The following is a 23,163-nucleotide window of genomic DNA, read 5'->3' on the forward strand; positions in this document are numbered from 1 at the left end:
ACTCGCCGTATCATGGTGGCCTATACTACCCAAATTAATTTGCGCACCTTTGCCGGCATCACCCGTCCAACAGGCTATGAGTCTACCGCCGTTGACTCTATTCCGACCCAACCAGACCTACAAGCCCTTGAGAAAACTGATGGCGATGAGATTTGGGAGGAATCCAAAGTACCTAAGCCATTAACCAAGATGATGTCCTCGCTAAACAACTGGCGATTTTTCGTTTCTCGCAAAGGGCCACTTACACCCGGGGTCATGGACGTGTGGTTATGCCTTTCCAGCGGCGAGCTCATTACGCAAGCTACAATGCCCTATGTCGTCGACTCTTTCCCCTACAATCTACACCTTTTTCCAATTTCCCCAGAGTTACGTGCCATGATCCCCGGTTGTCGACGAGACAAAGGAGACCGCCGGCCGTCAGGCCGACCTTCAGACAAAGAACAAGGACCGGGCAGACATGTGGTTTTCGACGGTGGTGATGAATCTGGAAAACAAGACGGCTTTGCCCAAGCAGGGTGCCAAGTGGCTCAATATGCGCATCACCTCGAAGCAAATCAGCAATGATAAATCTGGATATCATTATTCGGGACGCTGATGGCGAACTGGTCGCCTTGAGCAACCATGTTGCTATGGTTCTGAGCATGAGTAGAAACACGGGGAAGCCTTCATTGTGAGGTAACAAGTATAGATCAAATGGTCTTCTTTGCCCTGAATATGTTTTACTCTGCGGTATTGTTGTTTAAACATGACTGGTTCTGACGACAAGTACCTAGCCCGAGTTTCATAAGTGCCGAATTAAAAATACAAGGCGTTGGCGGAACAAGGCGCTTTGCTAGTGAATCTACATCGAGGTTCCAATCAACGCCCTAGACAGCCCAATCCAAGGATCAAGCCCGCTTCCAACTCTACCCAAATCTCGCGTCTCTTGTGGCGGCAATAGAACATGAAGAATCTAGATGCTCAAGTCTACCTCCCCTATAGTGAGCTCCGGATGCTGAGCGAACCGCTCGATCATGCCCTGTAGCTATTGGCAAGCACCGCGACCGCAGAGTCATCAAAAAGATCTTTTCGGAGGTGAAACTGTGCAATCCATCAAAATCCGGCCCGTCAACAATGTCAAGATACACGTCGTAGGGGAAATTGAGGTCAAACTCTAAACTCCAGCATGTTGTCGGGCCCAAACGGCATTCGCTTGCGCTGACCCATGCGGTAGTCTATGAATGCTTGGAAAAAGGGCACATATTTTGCCGTCTCTTTTGGTTTCCATCTATAAATGTTAGCTAACCAGCTGCAGACTAGTGGAATTTCACGAGCAAACGTACTCATTACTACCACAGAGGTCAAGGCACACTCCCCATATAGCTTGGGGAACACGAGTCTGAATACTGTATTGTATTATTAGCAGAAAAAAACACCCATAGTAACAAGCCACGCCTATGCAGTTTTGGAGTACCGCGACAGATATGTCCAGGTTGCGGCGAAATGGAGAATACGACCCTTGTGTATAAGAGCCACCCAGAACATGAGAGATCTGACTAGGACAGTCCATTTGAGGTCATGGAAGTTGCTGATGGTCACAGACATTACGGACAGCCGTTGATGAAGCAAGAGTATGTCTATCATGGAACACAGTGCCGAGAGTGGCAGCTTCCGGTCTCTGAAAGTAGTAAATACAGCTAGCCGCAGGTGTTTCTATCAAATACCGGGTTCAGAAACAGTAATGCCAGAGCTGATATTCGGTACCCATCTCGGCGCCATAACCTCCATAACGGTCAAAACCTTGTCCATCATCTTCAGCCACCGCCGATTGAGCTTTGTGATATAATGGGCCTTGGTGTAATCCTAATATCCCGGGTTCCATCCAGAGTTTCCCAATCAATAATACCTGGGAGCTTTCCATTTTACACTATAACATTTCGCAGATTTAAATCCCCGAGGGTGAATACGACTTAATGCCCGCTGTAATGTGAAACAGGTGGCAATGCGCCGGCTTTGAGAATGTTATTTAACTCTTCCTCGTTTATAAATGTCCTAACCAAATCTCCCTAATCTTTATCGTAATTTAACCCTGCGTTAATTCTGTGGTCATAACATGCCTTGCCGAGTGCGCTGGTAATGGCTGGTGCGACCTCCTTTAGTATTACCCGTAACTCGGCTAGACTTTCTACATGTTATAAATTAAAGTTTTTAACTTACTATTACTAAGCGTATTAATACACTTACTAAAGATTATACTATTAACTTTAATAATTAAGAGATAAGACTCTTTAAAGTTTAAATTTATTAGCGCTTTATAAGCTATAATATAGTATATTTATTAGTTAAGCTTTTATAATTTCTTACTTACGTAATCTTAATATATATTTTAAATAAAAGTTATTAAATATAATAAATATAAAACCCTAAAAATATAAGACTCTTATACGCTTAAATATAAATATAAGCTAGTATTAATCGCTAAGTTATTACTATAATTATAATAATACGCTTTAAGAACTTATATTAAAGTAATATTAAGAGTAATTTAAGAATTTTTCTTAAGTCTTTTACTTAAGATATTTTACTTAATAAAGGTTTAAAGAATAGGTTTTATAAAACGTAATAAGACTTATAATATAAAGGTATTTAAAGTATTTATAATAAAAGTAAAGTAATTTTTAAAACTAATATACTTATTCTCTTAAGTTTTCTTTATAATAAAGGGCTAACTTAAACCTTTAATTATATTAATAGAAATAAAATACTAGATTTATATAAGTGTAAGTAACTTATATAATTAAAAATATATATAAGATAAAAAGAAAGGCTTATATACCTATAATCTTATAATAGGTAAGAATTAAAAGAATTCTTTTAATAATACTACTATTATAGATTTATAAATAAGCTAATAATTCTAATAGGTATTTAAAAAAGTAACTTTTAATAGCACTTAATCTTATAAGTTAAATCTAATAAAAATATTAAGAAGTTCATATAAATTCTAAGCAAATATAATAGCTTAAAATAAGAATAAAGATTAAAAGACGTATTTACCTTATTAACTTAAATCTTTTAGGTTAAACGTAAAGAGATAATAACTAATAAATTTTAAATAAAGTAACTTAATTTAGTAATATAATATTTATTATAGTCTCTTTTAGTAATATTAGTGGTAATTATTTATTAGAAAATTAATAGGTTAAGCTATTATAATTAACTATTAGTTATTAATATAGCTATTACCTAAAGCCTTATTAGACTTATATATAGTAATTAGCTGTTTTTAATTAAATAATAAGGGTAATAAATTAAAGCTCTTCTTTTTAATAAAATATCTTTAAAGTATATAATAAGTAGCTTAAAAACGATCTATTAACTTAAGTATAAATATTTTAATAATTACTTATTTAAATATAAAAAGTTAATACTTTATATAAGAAATATTATATTAAAGTTACTTATATTTTTAGCTATAATTTAAGTATACTTAGTTAAGTATACCTAAGAAATAAAGAGAGATAAGAGTTATTAAGATTTTTTATTAAGATTAAGTAATTTATAAAGCTTAAGGTAACTTCTCTCTTTATAAGATATTACTTAATTAGTTTTAAACTTAAATATACTTACTTAAGTATTAATAACTTTATCTTACTTTTAATAGATATTAGTTAGTTATAAGAAGGGCTTTAAGTTAAGTATATTTAATTCTTACGCTTAATTTTAAATGCTTTAAAGGCTTTAGCTAGCTAAAATAAGCTTAATTATATAACTTATATTAGAAAGGTTTTAATATTATAGTTTTAATAATACTCTTTTAGCTTAAATATAGCTTATAATAACCTTAATTTAACGCACGTTTAAAATAGTATTTTTTAACTCTTTATTATTATAATATTTTATGTAAGTTTTATTATTAAATTCTTTTTTAAAAATATAAATGCTTTAATTAGCTTTTACACTTTTATAGCTAACATTTATAAATAAATAAACATATAAATTATAAATTAATGTTAAGTATAATACGAGAAATTTAATACTATACCACGTTTTCTACTCTTATATAGTTCCGTTACTTTAGTATTACCTGTAACTCGGCTAGACTTTCTATATATTATAAATTAGAGTTTTTAACTCGCTATTATTAAGCGTATTAATACACTTATCTAAGATTATACTATTAACTTTAATAATTAAAAGATAAGACTCTTTAAAGTTTAAATTTATTAGTGTCTTATAAGCTATAATATAGTATATTTATTAGTTAAGCTTTTATAATTTCTTACCCGCGTAATTTTAATATATATTCTAAATAAAAGTTATTAAATATAATAAATATAAAACCCTAAAAATATAAGACCTTTATACGCTTATATATAAATATAAGCTAATATTAACTATTAAGTTATTACTATAATTATAATAATACGCTTTAAAAACTTATATTAAAGTAATATTAAGAGTAATTTAAGGATTTTTCTTAAGTTTTTTACCTAAGATATTTTATTAAATAAGAGTCTAAAGAATAGGTTTTATAAAACGTAATAAAACTTATAATATAAAGGTATTTAAAGTATTTATAGTAAAAGTAAAGTAATTTTTAAAACTAATATACTTATTCTCTTAAGTCTTTTTTATAATAAAGAATTAACTTAAACCTTTAATTATATTAATAGAAATAAAATACTAGATTTATATAAGTGTAAGTAACTTATATAATTAAAAATATATATAGAATAAAAAGAAAGGCTTACATACCTATAATCTTATAATAGGTAAAAACTAAAAGAATTCTTTTAATAATACTATTATTATAAATTTATAAATAAGCTAATAATTCTAATAGGTATTTAAAAAAGTAGCTTTTAATAGTACTTAATCCTATAAGTTAAGTCTAATAAAAATATTAAGAAGTTTATATAAATTCTAGGTAAATATAATAGCTTGAAATAAGAATAAAGATTAAAAGATATATTTACCTTATTAACTTAAATCTCTTAAATTAAATATAAAGAGGTAATAACTAGTAGATTTTAAATAGAATTACTTAGTCTAGTAATATAATACTTATTATAGTCTCTTTTAGTAATATTAATAGTAATTATTTATTAGAAAATTAATAGGTTAAGCTATTATAACTAACTATTAGTTATTAGTATAATTATTACCTGAAGCCTTATTAAACTTATATATAGTAATTAATTATTTTTAATCGAATAATAGGGGTAATAAATTAAAGCTCTTCTTTATTTTTAATAAAATATCTTTAAAGTATATAGTAAGTAGCTTAAAAACGGTTTATTAACTTAAGTATAAATATTTTAATAGTTACCCATCTAAGTATAAAAAGTTAACGCTTTATATAAGAAACGTTATATTAAAGTTACTTATATTTCTAGCTATAATTTAAGTATACTTAATTAAATATATTTAAGAAATAAAGAGAGATAAGAGTTACTTAGATTTTTTATTAAGGTTAAGTAATTTATAAAGCTTAAGGTAACTTCTCTCTTTATAAAACGTTACTTAATTAATTTTAAACTTAAATATACTTACTTAAGTATTAATAACTTTATTTTACTTTTAATAGATATTAGTTAATTATAAGAAGGGCTTTAAGTTAAGTATATTTAATTCTCACGCTTAATTTTAAATACCTTAAAGGCTTTAACTAGCTAAGATAAGCTTAATTATATAGCTTATACTAAAAAGGTCTTAATACTATAGTTTTAATAATACTCTTTTAGCTTAAATATAACTTATAATAACCTTAATTTAACGCACGTTTAAAATAGTATTTTTTAACTCTTTATTATTACGATATTTTATATGAGTTTTATTATTAAATTCTTTTTTAAGAATATAAATGCTTTAATTAACTTTTACACTTTTATAATTAACATTTATAAATAAATAAACATGTAAATTATAAATTAATGTTAAGTATAATACGAGAAATTTAATACTATACCACGTTTCCTACTCTTATACAGTTCCGTTACGGTAACTAGTTTAACACAGAAGAAGATTGGTAATTCTTTTTTATGCCCTGAAAACTCTACAGATACTGAAAATTACACGCCTAAATTGCATTTAGGAGTCTTCCGTGCTAGTATTGAAGAAAAATATCCCATGTATCCTAACCAGCATACATTCGAACTGAGTGTAAGATTCCGGCTGAAGCTGTATCAAGTCTTTTACTTCTTTTCTAACACCAACTTTTTCTTTGTACACTCATAAAATTTCTACGGCGAATCTACTAGAATAACGTAAGGGCAGGGCCGCGTATAACTCACATCGATCGGGCCGTATCGAAAGGCCGCCCGGGTCGGATCGGGCTGGCTTGTGGCTTTCCGATTAGATAGTGCATAAGTATAAGTACCCGCTAAACTGTTTCCTAAATAACCTTAGTCCTGCCTACCCGTTAGCGACTAAGTGGACGATCCACTTAATTAGCTATAAAAATATGGGATAGTTATAAAATACTAGGATAATTATTACTTACTTTTATTCTTTTTACTATTAATTTACCTATTAAATATAATTATTAATTAATATATAACCGTTTAAAATCGCTCTTTTTTATTATACTTAACTTATTTAAAGATAACTTTTTACCTTTAATAATAAAGGCTATTAATTTAAAAATATAATTAAAAGCGCTTAAGTAATCTTATTATATAATAATAATACTATAATAATAACCTTAAATATTTATATAAGAAGCTATTAAATGCTTTAAAGTTAATAAATTATTTATTTAATAAGCTATTAATACTTTTTTTATACATTTTTAAGCGATTCTTAGTTATTTATAAGCTATTAATAATAATAAAGATAAAGCTCTTATTATATACGTTATTTAAATGTAAAGAGATAGTTTTTTAGTTATAAAATAATAAATTAAAGATATTATAAATACTTTATAAAGATAATAAAACCCTTTAAGTCTTTTATTATTTAAGATATAATATTTTAAATAAATTATAACCTATTTAAAGCTCTTAAAAACCTTAATTAAAGCTATTAATAAGGCTAAAAGGTTATTTAAAATAGCTAATACTAAAATTATTAATAGCTTCTTTTATTACCTTTGTAATATAATAAATAAATATAATATTAGTTTATTAAAGATTTAAAATAAGAATAAAAGCGGCCTTTAAATTAGCTACCTTTATAAGTAGGTTTATATTATTATAATTACTATAATTAAAAGATATTGTAAGAAAGTTTTACATTTATTAAATAAAGAGTTAGTTACCCTTATAAGCTCTATTAATGCTATTAGTAATTAAGTTTCTTCTTAGCTAATATTTAAGACCTTTTTAATTAAGTCTTAGGCTAAAATTAAAGAAAATAGTAATATTCGCTTCGTAAAATTTAAATTAAGCTTTAATAATAGTAATATTATATATAATTAAATACACGAATTTAATAGAAGCTTATAAAAGTATTTAATAAAGGCTTAATAAAGTGAAATAACTTTATTATAATAGTTTAATTATAATAAGTAGCTTTATAACCCTATAAGGCCTTAGATTTATTACGAAAAGCTTTCTTAAGCTTATAAATAAAGAATATATTAATTATTAATTATTAATAGCTTTATAGGGTATACTTAACTTAATTTTATTAAATATTATATTTTATTTAATATTATTCTTATTATATTTCTATTACATTTAACACATATTATTTAACCGTTAAATGTAAGTGTTTTTTAGCTTATAAAAGATGCCTATTAAAAAGTAATTTAATTATTATTATTATAAGGAAATCTAGCCTTTTCTTATTAGGTATTTATTATAGCTTTTAATAAGATATTTGTAAAAGGCTTCTTAAAGTATAATATTATATTAAGCTTTATAAAAAGTAATATTTTCCCTTTAAACCTTAAGCTTATTATTATTAAAATTCTTTAAAAGTAATAGAAACTTTAAGACTTAATAAATTCTATTTTATTAAGCTTATTATTAAACGAATAATAATTTTAAATAACTATTAATATTATACGATTAATTTAAAACTATTATATTAATATTTTATTATCTTTAACTTATAAGAGGCTTTAATAAGCTAGCTAGGTTATAATTAGAGCATTAACTGTAGTGTAGTTTTATAGTTTTATAGTTTTTATAGTTTCGAATATAAAAAATTATATTAAATCTAAGAAAATACTTATAGAATTATAAGTTTTACGAATAACTAGTATAAATTCTATATTATAAGCTAATATTAAAAAAGTGGGTTCTTATATAGGATTATAAGCTTAAAACTTAAAAAACTACATCTTATAGTTTTTATAGTATAGTGTAGTATAGTGTGTTTTTAGAAAATTACATAATCTAGTTTTTAAGCTTATAATAAGCTAGAAGGACCCACTTTTTTATGTGAGCTAATTGGTTATAATATTAGCTAATTTATGTATTTATTATTATAATTCAAGTATTTTATTAGATTTATTATTAATTATTTAAGCTTTTTTGAAAATTGAAAATATAGTTTTCTTATTAATACTCTGGTTATAATTAAAGCTTATATACTAGAATTATAAGTGAAAAGCTTTATTTATAATAGAAATAAACGTATTAAACGCCTTATAAATTATTATTACTATAAAAAATAAGTTAAATCTTTAGGTTAATTTATTATAAGCGTTAGCCTTGAAGATATTTAAAAATAATAAGCTAAAACTATTATAATAAAAATAAAGAAGAAAAGCTAGTGTTAATTATAGCTTACTTAATTAATATTAAAATAAGAGATAAAAAAGGTTAAGAATGAATAATAGCTTAATAAAAAACATACTATTAGTAGGCGTAAGAAGACCTTAACCTTTAAGTAATAGCTTTAATACATTAATTATTAGCTTAAATACCTGTCTTTAAAAGCTTAAAATAAAACCTTTCTTAAATTACTAAATTATAAGGAAGATAACTTTATAATTAATATATAACACCTTTTTAAGGTTTAAGAAGCTATTTAAAAAGCTTAATAATAATAAGATCGCTTAATTTTATTAATAATAGATTAAATCTTTTTAAAATATCTTAATAATAATATTATTTAATTTAACCTTAAAGCCTTTGATAATAATAATAATAATAATATTCACGATAAATTTAACACTTAAATCGCTTAAGAAGCTACTTAATACACTAAAAATACCCTTTTTAAGCCTAATTAATTACTATAATTATTACTATTAGGCTTATTATACTTTTAATAGTACGCATTAATTAAAGAAGCTTATATAAGGCCTTATAATTAAATTTAATAGTATATTAAAGAGTATTAAGCTAATAAAGCAATTATAAATAAATAGGATTTTTAGTTATTTCTATAAAAGCTTATTAAATATTACCAGCGCTTATAAGTAGCTTTTATTATAAGATTATAAGAGGGACTAGAAGTTAGGTAGCTAAAGTAGGGGTAATTATATTATAATAACTAAAGCTTATCCTTTTTTTAGTTATACGAGGTATAGAGAATATAGTCCTAAAGCTTTTATTTTACGTAACGTTATTAATCGCGTTATAAATAGGTAAGAGTCTCTTAACTACCTTATAACTATTCTCTCTTACTTTAATTAGGTGCTAAACGGCCTTAATACTCGCTTATTAGCTATATAATAGTATATTATTAATTAATACATAAATAATTTAAACGTTTAATTAAAGTTAATCGCGTTATTATATAATTAATTATATATATAAATTAATATAATCTCTTTATACTTTTACTAGTTATTTCTCTCTTAAATATTATTACTTATCTTATTCTTTTTTATATTACTTATTTAATTCTCTTTTTTCACCTAAGAAACCTTATTTTATTAAGCTAATTACTTATTATTTACTATTAAAATAATAAATATTAATATTAAGCGTTATTTTTACATGTATTACTTACGTATAATTAGAGCTCTTACAAATATAGTAAATACAAGTGTATTATATATTATATTTTATATTGTATTGTATTTTCGTGTATTATATTTAAATATAATACATTACATTCTTAAAATACCTATGAATGTATTATTAGGGAAAAATACTAGTAAATTTTTTACTTATATATATAAGGCTAATTATAAGGCTTATAAGAAATATTTTTATATAATTAAATAGAGCTATTTTGATCCTTTAAAATGCATTAATTTATATTATTATAAGTTATATAATAAGAGAGTTATTTATATTTTTATTATTTAAAATATATTATTAAAAATTTAAAATATAAAGTTTAAACTTTAAATATATAAATTTTATAAAATTAAATACTTTAAAGCTATTAAAGCGTTAATTAATTATATTACTTAATTATTATTATTTTTAAGTCCTTTTTTCTTAATTTATATAGTATTAAACTTAAATTTTTAAGCTTTATTATTTAATATCTTAATAATTATTAAAAATATAATAGTAAATAAGATATTATTATAAACCTTAAAATTATATTAATATAATACTATTTTTTATATAATTAATTCTTAATAATATATCTATAAATATATTATGAAAAGACTTAAGAGTAAATATTAAATTTAAAAAAATATAAATGCAAGTAACTTTTTAAATATATAACTTATAATATTAATATAAATATTTTTATAAAGCTAAAGTTCTTCTTACTATTATAAAATTTAAAAAAAATATTAAAAGCTTTATTTTATACTAATATAAAGCTATTATATATTATAAATATTATTATCTTTCTCTTTTTCCTTATTTGTAGTATTATTTATAAATTTAACTTTAAAAATAGCTTTATTACTACTAGAAAAAGCTGAATTTTCATTTAATTTAAATTTTTTTAAATTTAAGCTAAAATAAGAGAATAAATTATTATATTTCTTTATTTTAACTTATTTTTCCTTATTTTTAGCCTAGTTTTTTAATAATAAAATTTTTTAAATATTAAAATATATTAAAGAGATTCTTCGCTTATTAATTACGTTATCTTCTTAATTAAAATTCTCTTTTATAGCTCTTAAAGTAGCTAAAATAGCTAAATATTTTCTTGCTATTATTAAAAGAATTAAAAAAGCTTTAATAGAATTAGTCTATTAAATAAATATATCTTTTTATTAAAAGTTAGTATTCTTTTAATATAATTAAGCTTATAAAGTTAAGGTTATTATAATAAAAGTTAAAAATACCTTATTATCTTTTAAATTAAGCTTATAATAAGTAGAAATCTCGTTTTTTTTAGTTTCTTTAATAGCTTTATTTTTTTACTTAAAAAATAAGTTATTAAATAAACTAGGCTTTAATTTAAGCTTAAAATCTTTATAAGATATTAATTTCTTAGCTAATTATTTTAAATTAATTATTACTTAATTATTTAAATTAAAATTAAAAGAAGAATCTTCTTTTATTTTTATATTTAAAATAAGCTTATTTTTAGGGTCTTTTATATATAATTTATATGTTCTAAGATATAATTAATTATAAAATATTAAAAAAAAAGTTATTCTTATACTTACTCTTAAGATTTTATTTTTAAATTATTTAATAATAAATATAAAGTAATTAAATTTATATTAAATTAAGTTTTATTTATTTTTATATTAAATTAAGTTTTATTTATTTTAATATTAAATTTAAGGTTTAATATAATAGTAAATAAATAAGGCTTTTAAAAACTATAATTACTATTAATATTTTTTAGAAAATAGTAATTTAGTTTCTTTAAACCTATATTTAAAGCTAAAATAAAAGCTTTAGCTAATAGATTATAAGCGTTTTTCTATAAATAAGTTAAAATAGTTGTTATAATTTATTTTAATATAAAAAGCTTAATATAAAAAGTTTAAAAATATAAGAACTTACGTTTTTAAGCTAACTTTCTTAATCTTTTAATATATTTTTAAGAAGAAAGTATATTTTAAAGATATAAAAAGATATTAAGCTTATAGTATTATAAGCTTAGCTTTATAATTTCTTTATAGGCTTATTAAAAACCTTTAAAATACTTAATAAAGTCTTTAAATTAAGCTATTCTTATATTATTAAATTAGTATCTTTAAAAGCTATTATATTTATAACGTTTTATAATAATATAAGAGCTTTTTTAAGTATAATAATCGTATTTATTATTCTAAAAGTTAAATTCTATTTTATTACATTTATTAAGTTAAGTAAAAATAGTTAATAATAATTATTAATAGTTTTAAATAGATTTTTAAGGTCTTAATAAAAGAAATAAAAGCTATTAAATATATTATATAAGTTATAACTTACCTAATAGTATTTTTATAATATTATTATTTTTAACTATAAAGCTCTTAGATTTAACTTCTTTTAAAGCTTTAATCTATTAAGAATAAAGTTATTAGTTATTTTTAAGAAGAATCACTATTTTTTTAACTTTTTTAATAATTTTTATATAACAATTAACTTAAAATATATATAAATATAATAAAAAAAAACTTAAAATACTTAAAAGTAAATTAGAAAATTATTTTTATTTTTTAAAAGATAATTAATTAAATTCTTTAATTAAAAAGTATAAGAGCTTATTATTTTTATATTTTTTAATATTTTTAAATGTTATTAATTTAATAATAAACGCAAATATTATAACTTTAATAATAATATTTAAAATATAAGCTATATAATGAATATTAAAAGGTTTTAGGTTTTTTTTCGTATAAAAGTTTAAAAAAGAGGTAAGAAAAGTATTATTATTAGAGCTATTATCTTTAGTAAAACTATAATTTAAAATAAGTTAATAAAATATTATAAAATATCATAAAATATTATAAAATAACCTTATAATTAACTTACCTTAATATTTTTTTTAGTTTTATATTATATTGTAATAATAATTAATTAAAATAAAAATTAATAGAACTTTTAGTGTAAGTATTAGGTAAATATTTAAATCCTAAATATAATTAATTTAAAAAGTTAAATAATAATATAGTATATAATAAAAATAATAAATTAATTAATTAAATAGTATTTTAAATTAAATTTAAAGTTTGGCTAATTAGCTATAACTTTTAAATAAGATTTAAAATTAATAGAAGTTTAAATATTAAGTTAAATAAATATATAACCTAATTTATTAAGTTGATTTTAAATTATATTAATTATATTCTTCTTTATTTTTAAATATAAAATATCTATATAAGAAAGTATATTTTAATAGTGAAAAAAGCTTATATCTTAACTAAAATAAGTTAATGTTATTAAATATATATTATATTATTAAATATATAATATAATATTATTAAATATATAATATAATATTATTAAATATATAATATAATATTATTAAATATGTAATATAATATTATTAAATATATAATATAATATTATTAAATATATAATATAATATTATTAAATATATAATATAATATTATTAAATATATAATATAATATTATTAAATATATAATATAATATTATAAACTTACTTACTATAATAGCTTATTAGCTTTTTAAAGCTTTTACTAGTAATAGTAATAAAAGATAGGTTATTTTAAAGCATAAACTTAATAGCTAGCATAAAAGTAGTATCCTTAGAAAATTTACTAATAAAAGTATTATTTTTAGGTCTTTTATTACCTCTTTTACTACTAGATATACTAAATTAAGCTAATATTTCGGATAATAAAGGTAATTTCGTAATAATAGGTACTATATATTAATAAATTAGTAATTAATATCTTTAAAATATTATAATATTATATTAATATATTAAAAGAATAGTTTAAAGATAATAACTTACACGTTAATTTAGAATTTTCTTTGTTTTTTAAGGTTATAATAAAAGAATATTTTTTTTATAGTATATAATACTATTAAAAGACTAAAAACGCTTTACTTTACTATAAAAAGTAAATAAATAGTCTAATTAAGTGTAAAAATAATAAATTAATCTTTATTAAAATTAATCACTAATAATTAAAAATTAAAGAGATTATATTAAAAGATATATAATTTTAAATTAAATTAATAGCTTTTATTATTTTTAGGGTTATTTTAATATTAATTTAGCGTTAAAAGACTCGTAATAGAGTTATTATTTATAAATAAATTAAGTTTAAAATTAAAGGGATTTTCAGCTATTTTTAATAATAAATAAGATAGAGTTTTAAGGTAAAAAAAGTAGTTATTATATACCTTAAAAGTAGAGTTATTTAGTGAAAAAAAAAGTTTTATTAAAAGTAAGATATTAATTAAGTTATAAGTATTTAAGTATTAATATAAAAAAAGAGAATTTTAAACTTTAAAGAGGGATAATATAGTTAATATATAAAGTTTAAATATAATAAAAGATATGATAAAAACCTTAAATTTCAGGTATTTTTTTAATACTTAACTTACCCTTAAAACGTGTATATTCGTATAGAAATTAGTGAAAAATTTATAAGATAAAATATAATATTATAAAATGATAAAATATCCTAATATAATTCTAATATATAAAGGGCTTTTTATTATATTACGTTAAAGCGTTTTTTCACCTAAAATATATATATATATACTATAAGAAGTATTTATATTCTTAAACTTTAAGTTAATATAACTTTAAGAATATTAAACGTATAAAGATATATTTAATATATAAAGATAAAACTTTTTAAGAGCTATTAATTAGTTCTATTTTTATCTATTTTAGTCTATTATTAGTAAAGATATTCTAGTTTATAGAATATAGCGTTTTTTCTAAAGTAAGGTAACTTAAATACTTTACTTTCTTCATACTATTAAATACTATATATAATATCTTTATAATTATTAATTAAAAATAGATAAAAATAATATTTTTAGATAGCTAAGATTATAAGCTTTTAAATAATATTAATTTTATAATAAAATTCGTTTTTTTATAGAGTTATAATAGATTAAATATATAATATAATAAAAGTTATAGAATTTATTTTTAATGTATATATATATATATATTATAATATATATAAGTATATATAAATATTTTATAATTATAAAATATATGAATAAATATAAAAAAAGCTAAAGAATTTTATAATATATAATTTATATATAATTTATATTATATTAGTAAAAATATTTAAAATATAAAATATAATAAATAATTTAAATTAGTAATAAATAAAGGAAAATAAAAAGAATATATATTATTAAGGATATATTATTATAAAAGTATCTTATATTATATATATATTTTTATTTATTATTTAATAATATTTTTAAAATAATTAATATATATTATATATTTTTAGTTTTTTATATATAATATAAGTAAAACAAATAATTTAAAAAATATTTACTTAATTTATATAATATAACGTCTTTATAAAGCTTAAAAAAAACCTTATTCTTTAATTTATTTTATATAAAAAGTTATATAATATTTTATATTTATTTTATTTTTAAAGTAAAATATTTCATTAATACGTAAACTTTTAAGTATAATTTTTATATTATTATAATAAGAAAAAAATCTATTATTATTATATATTTTTTAAAATTTATTATTAAATATTCTAATAATATATTTATAGGTATTTTATTTATATATTATATTATATTATATTATAATATAATATAATATAATATAGTATAGTAAAAAATACAAAAAATACAATACATTTAGAGGTCTAATAATCTATAAGCTAGGAAATATACACGAATCGTAGAAATATTAAGCGGTAGCTAAGTATAATAAGAATATAGAATATATAGGAGCTAAAAAAGGGATTTATACTTAAATAATAAGAAATAAAGCTATTAAAGAAGAAAGAGAAGAGAGATAAGGCTAAAATAAAAAAGAAAAAAATAAGGGATAAAATTAAAAATTTATACTAGAATAAACTTATAATTACTCTTACCTTAAATTTATAAGTTAACTCTTAAGATAATTACGCTTATTAAGATAAAGAAAAGAACCTATAAAGCTCTTTCTTAAAAATACTAGACCTTAATTAAAAGCTTTATTAAGAACGAAAATAAGTAAGAGTAACATGTATTAGTAAGGTAAACGTTATAGTTAAGCGATTAAGGGTAATAATTATAACCTAATAAGATAAAGGTATAAGACCTTAAAATAATACCTTAAAATATAAGGATAAAAATAAAACTATAAGAACTTAAAGGGAATAGTATTATTACTCTTTTTTTTACTAGGTTTTAACGAGAATAATATACCTTTAAAGCTTACTTATATTAATAATAATTAGGGATAATTATATTAAAAGAGAGGAATAATTATAACGCGTATATAAAGTTACCTATAAAGAGAGACTAAATTAAGTATTACGTATAAGAAGTTACTTATAAAGAGAGATTAAATTAGGTTCGCTTATATCTTAAAATAGAGTATAAATCCCTACTAATTCTAGTTTAAATTCTATAAGTATTATTACGTAAAAAGCGAGTATAAATTAAGGCTAAAACCCTTAATAAATAAGTATAAAAGAATTAATTTAAATATTAAATAATTTAAATAAGTTTTAGTCTTATATTATTAGAAGACCTAAGAATAGAGTTCTTTTCTAATTCCTTACCTAATCGTCCTATATCCTAGGTTTATCCTAATAAAATTACTCTTATAAGTTTAATTATATTCTAATATTATATATATTATAAATTAAAAACTAAAAATATAATTATATATACTTAATATTTTTAATTAATTACTTTAAAGAACTTATAAGCTATTACTTAAATAGAATAATAAAAAAATAAGTTAAATTAAAGTATATTTATACCTAAGAAATAATAATACTTAAAGAGAAAACCTTAATTAAAAGTAATTATAAGTTATACTTAAGAGATTAATTATATTTATTAAAGAAAAGCTATATTATAAATAATAAAAGAGTAAATAAAATTTTATAAATTTTATAAGATATAATTATAAATAAGCTTAAAGTATATCTTAAAGTAATAAGAGAGAAAAATAATAACCTTAAATTCTTAGATTAAAGTCTTTATAAAAGTAAAGGTAAATTATATATACTTATAATAAAGAAAAATACTATTATATTAATTAAAAGCTTTATTTTAAGAAATACTTATATTAATTAATAATAATATAATTATTTAAGATTAATTAAATAAATTATAGCTAATAAGAATATAATTATATTTAAAATATAATATTATATAAAAAAAATATAGCTTAGAATTTTAAGGGAATACTTAATTACTTATAATAACTTATAATAATTAATTATTAAGTGTAAGGTTAATATAACTATTAAATACTTTAAGATTATAAGAGATTAAATAAATAAGAAAGTTACTAATTTTATAAAAGTCTTAAGAAAGGTAAAGAAAAACGTTATTATATTAGGCTTAAAAAAGATATCTTAATAATAAAGTTTTAATAACTTTAATTAAAAGAGTAATAATAAAGAGAATAATATTTAAGGTTTTATAACTTTAAAGCCTTTAAGATTAATATTAAGAAAATTAATAAATTAACTTTTATTATTTAATATTAATTTATCTTTTTCTTTCTTATTATTTTATAAAAGCTTTATTAAAGAAGAGAAAATAATAATATTAAATTAGCTTTTAACTATTAAATAACTCTTTAATTACTTAAAAGACTTTAAAGAAATTAAAAAGGCTAAGAAAAAAGTAAAAATTAATATTATATTATTAATTATAAAAAATAAATACTTTAATTATAAAGAAAATATTTAAGAGGTAATTTTAAATATAATAACCTTTAATTAAAGTAAAGCTCTTATAAATTAAGTAAAGTATTATTATCTTTCTTTAACTTAAGAGATTATATATAATATAATAAATCTTTTATAAGAGTATATATAAGAATAATTAATATATAATAAATTATTTATAGGTATAAGCTTTATAAACTTAATTTTAAAAGAATTAATATAAAAAGAGTTTTAATATAATATTATTAAATACCATTAATTATTTTAAGAGGTAATTATTAAATTTATAAAACGTTACTTTATAAGAGCTTTTAAAAGACTAAAACGTTTTAATATTATAAAAAAAAAAGAGAAGAAGATTAAGCTAATAATATTAAAGACTTTAAAGTTAAGTAAAAAGATAAGAGAGTTAAAACTATAATTAAATAATTAATTTATAGGTTAAAAGATTATATAATAAATTTACTTAATTATTATTACTTATTATTAACTTATAAAAGTAATAAGCTTTACTTATTTAAAGAGAATTTATATAATAGTATTTATACTTATAAGTTAAAGAAAGTTAAATAATATATTTAATTATAATTATATTATTAATATAAGAGAATAAGTATACGTATAAGTCTTTAATTTAATAAGTTTCGCCTTTATAATTAGTTTTATAAGGTCTTTTATTAATATTTTACTAAGTCTTTTAATTAGCCTTATATAAGCTTATATTATATAGTTAAATTATTTAAGTTATTTAAGTACTTATTAGCACTTATAATAAGCTATAACCTATAATACGTGTAATTAAAATTACTAGTATTTTAAAAGTATTTAATTACTCTATTCAAATTAATTTATTACTTATTTAAGGACCTTATTATCCTTAAAAAGTAAGTTATAGGAATTAAAAAGTAACTAGATTATAATACCACGTATAGAGTTATAGGTGTGTGTATGTGTATTGCGTTTAAGCTAATAAACTACTTAAAGAAAGCGCTTTAAATGCTTTTTTATTAATTCTTCTTACGCTTTAAGCGCTATTTTATTTATTTTTTATTTAATAGTTTATTAGCTTAAAAGGTAAGATAAATAAAATTAATATAATAATAATAAGAGTATAATTATTTAATTTTCGTATAATAGTCTTTTACTTATAGTTTTCTTATAATATTTTATTAGCTTTTTATTTATTCTTATTTTATTAAAACGTAATAATTACCTTAAGTATATTAATTATATCTTTGATAATTACTTATTAATTATACTTAAAGAGCTATCTCTTTTACTTTATTAAATAATAGGTATTTTCTTAAAAATCTCTTTAATTTTTAACTTCTTTAACTTTATACTCTTTATTATTCTCTTTAAAATTTAATATTAAAAGTAAGTTTTTATTAGTATTTTCTTATCTTTTTTATAACTTTAATAAGCTAATATAAAAGATATTATAAAGGTAATTATATTATTCTAATAATATTAAGTAATATATTTATTTTTTAATAGTTTTTAAAATTTAAAAGGGTTTAATATAATAAGAGATAAGCTCAGAGCATTAACAAAAAAACTACACTACATGTAGTTCTTTAGTGTAGTTTTTAGTGTAGTGTAGTTTTTGTAGTTTTAGTGTAGTTTAACTACACTACAATTACATTTGTAGTGTAATGTGTAATTATAGAGAGAAATTTTTAATTACAAATATAACGTTAATTATAGGACTTATAAGGTTATAATTATTATACCTCAATAGAGCTAATTTAGCTCTTTATAATGCACTACTTTTTATACGTATAGCTTATAAATTAAGCGAGTTATAATAGGTTAAATCTTAGCTAAAAATTAAGATCTACTTTTTTAAAATAAGAGACTAAAAGCTTAATATCTCGCTTAATATCCATAATTTAAGGTTCATTTTTAAAGATTTAAAATCACGTGATTTTTAGCTTTATTTTCATATATAATATGCTTATATAAGCTTTTTTTTAGTAAAACTTTTTTATAATAAAATTTAAAAATAAAAAAATTAAGTAAGAAATATAAAATCTATTATAATATAAGAAATAATATATATAAAAAGAAAGTATAAAATATTATTTTATATGAAAATTTTTAAGGTATTTAAATATATTATTTATAACTTTAATATATTTCTTATAACTTTAATATTTAATATTTTATATTTAAGTTATAGGGTAATATTATAAATATTATTATTTTATAAGATATTTATATATAAATAATAGAAATTTTTAAATTTATTATATTAAATATATTTTACTTATAATAATAATATAAAATAATACTTGCTTACTTAATATAATTCCCTTATAATTCCCTTTTATTTTATTTTTATTTTATTTTTATTAGTTTTTTAATCCCTGTTTTTAGCTTATTTAAGCTAGCTAATCCCTGCTTACTAATATTAATATTAGTAAGCAAATGTAGCTCTATTTTAGCTTATTAATTATATTAGCTAATAATAGCTTATAAATTAATTAACACTACACATTACACTAATTTTTAAAATGTAATGTAGTGTAGTAAAACTACACTACACTACACTACACTAAAATTCACTAAAAACTACAAAACTACACTACTTCCAATGCTCTGGATAAGCTTTTATTTTCGTATCTTAAATTTAATATTCTTTATAATTAAGCCTATTAAGTCTCTCTTATATAAGATAAAAGATATATATTATTAATTATAATACTTTACTTAAAATTTTATAGCTTTTTATTAATTAATTTAAAGTTATTTTTATACTTTTTTAAGCTTAATTATATAAGTTTTTATAATAAGTACTCTCTTTTAATAAGTTTTAGCTTTAAGATAAAAGTAAAACTTTAAGTTATACCCTATTAAATTATAATTAAGTAAGTAATTTATTATATTACTCTTTACGTTATTATAAGTGAAATAAGCTTATAAAAATAATTATACTTATATTAATTAATTACTTATAATAAAATAATATAAGTAATACTTTATAGTTTAATTTATTCTTTTATTTACTTATTTATTTATAAGTAAAAAGCTATTAAAAGCCTTTTTTTTATTTTAAATAAATAATAAAGATTTAATTAAAATTAACTAATAAATATTGGCTTTTTATTAAAGATAATATCTTTTAATATATTAAATTAAAGTTTAACCTTATAATAAAAGAGTTCTATTAGTTTTATAATATTAATAATAGTATTAATTATTAAAAAAAGAGAATACTTAATAAATTAATTTATTATTATTAGTATTATATTAATGCTTTACTTAAGATACTTTATCTTAAATAACTTTATTATAAAGTCTATTAATATTTTAATTTAAGGTTATTATAGAATTAATAGTAATTTAAGCGTATTATATAAGTAATATTATTAGGTTATTATCTCTTAATAGATTATATAGCTTATAATATAATCTTTTACTTTATCTTATATATATAGCTAATAAAAGTTACACTATAATAATTTTAAGATTCTTTTTATTTTAAAGTAACTTATTAATAAATTATTATAATATAACTTAAGTAACTCTTAATATATCTTTAAATCTTAGAGTATAATTACTTTATTCTTATATAATAAAAGGCTACTTTTATCTTTTATTTAATTTTTCTTTTCTCTTTATTTTACTATTAATTTACTAGTAAATTACTTTTATATATTTAAGTTATAGCTTTAAGCTTAAAGTAAGAGTTCTTTAAGTAATATAATTAATTTATTCTTATAAATTAATTATTACTTTATAATATATTTTACTTAACTTTATATAATTATACTTATTACACTTACTTTCTTCTTAAATTTATTAATAAAATAAGTAATAATTACTAGACTTATAATAATTACTTAGCTTATATAAGTTAAATACCTTTCTCTTAAAAGCTTTAAAGCTTTATATATTTAATTAAACGTTAACTTTTTATTATAATTTTTATAGTCTTTTAAAGTATTCTTTACTTTTTTTTAAGTAATTATTAGCTTCTTTTATAAGTTTAATAATAACTCTTTATTAAATATAACTTTACCTTTATAATTAAATTACTTTAATAGCTTATTTATTAAATTACTCTTATTAAATTAATACTTAATAATAAAGTTAAAGGGTAATAATAATATATACTAATAAGCTTAATACTTATTTAACTTAAGTTATCTTATAAATACTTAAAGGTTATAATAATCTAATAAAACCTTAATTAAATTTATTATTTCTTTTATATAATATTACTAGTATTTAAATAATTTTATTATAATAATTAGTTTTTAGTTTAATATTTTATAATTTCTTTTTATATTAATAAACTTTTAAGATTAAAATATAATAAGATAATATTACCTCTTATTATTTAATTATAAGAGAATTTTAATTATTATAAAGTTAAACGCGTTTATTTTAATTTAAATTACTTTACTTAAATTATAATATTAAAGAAAAGAGACTCTTATAAAGGTATTCTTTAAACGATTAAATATTAATTATTCTTTACTTATAAAGGTTAAGTAATTAAGCTTTTTATTATTTTAGCTTCTCTTTAATAAGGTATTTAAAGGTACTATTATTTTAAAGTAGCTTTATATAAATTATTAATAAAAGTTATAGAATTTTAAAAATACTTATATCTTATAATATATAATTAATTTCTTTTATTCTTAAATAATTTATACTTATTTTAAATCTATTAAAAGGCTATTAATTAATAAAATAAACTTTAAAAATTCTATAAAAGTCTAATAAAAAATATACTTAAATAGCTTTATAAATAGCTTAATTACTCTTATTTATTTTAAGATTTAAGTAATATAAGAGATATATTTCTCTCTTATTTTTAAGAAGATTAAAATATTATTTAAATATATTATATAAATAATATTAATTAGCTTTTATAAGGCTTAATAAATATAATTCTAGAAAGTAATAGGTGTATTTATAAGATTAAAGAGTATAATTAAGTATTTATAATACTTATAATAAATTTAAAAGGCTATCTTTTACTTATCTCTCTCTTTTATTTATATTTTATAATAAATATTCTTAATATTAATCTTTAAGAAGAACTTAATCTCTTAATATTTATTAAGTAACTTTAAAATTAAAAGTAATATATAATAATTCTTTTAAGTTACTTTATTTAATCTCTTATAATTTATATATAATCTAAAAGTTTTATTCTTCTTAAATATAAATAAAATTAATGCTTTAATTAAGCTTTTTAAGGGTTTTATTTATTTATTTATTAGGTTTTTATTAATATATTAATAAAGTTTCTTTAACTTAACTTAAAATAATAGGTAAATAAGGTTATCAGATAATATAATATTAAGTAAAAGGTTAATATTATAATTAATCTTCTTATATAATAATAAAATCTTAAAATAATTAATTATAAAGATATTCTTAAAGCTATAAAGCTTTATTAGAATATTATTTATAAAATTATACCCTTTTATTAGCTCTTTACTCTTTAAGATAAGAAAGTCTTTCTTAAATATACTAATAATAGCGTAAATTTAAGCTACGTTCTAGTATTTCTTAATAAATTTATAGGGATTATTTAATAAAA

General features: G+C 18.9%; 1 protein-coding gene across 1 annotated transcript; it reads left to right on the plus strand.

Moving 5' to 3' along the window:
* Nucleotides 1–12: 12 nt before the first annotated feature.
* J3458_006918 (uncharacterized protein) lies at nucleotides 13–564 on the plus strand (the record flags this gene model as incomplete). The annotated part of the gene is made up of 1 exon (XM_066119114.1): nucleotides 13–564. The coding sequence occupies one exon, from the start codon at nucleotides 13–15 to the stop codon at nucleotides 562–564; it is 552 nt and encodes a 183-aa protein (XP_065975750.1).
* Nucleotides 565–23,163: the final 22,599 nt, after the last annotated feature.

This window comes from Metarhizium acridum (assembly GCF_019434415.1).
Source record: "Metarhizium acridum strain ARSEF 324 chromosome Unknown scaffold_72, whole genome shotgun sequence".
NCBI lineage: Eukaryota > Fungi > Ascomycota > Sordariomycetes > Hypocreales > Clavicipitaceae > Metarhizium > Metarhizium acridum.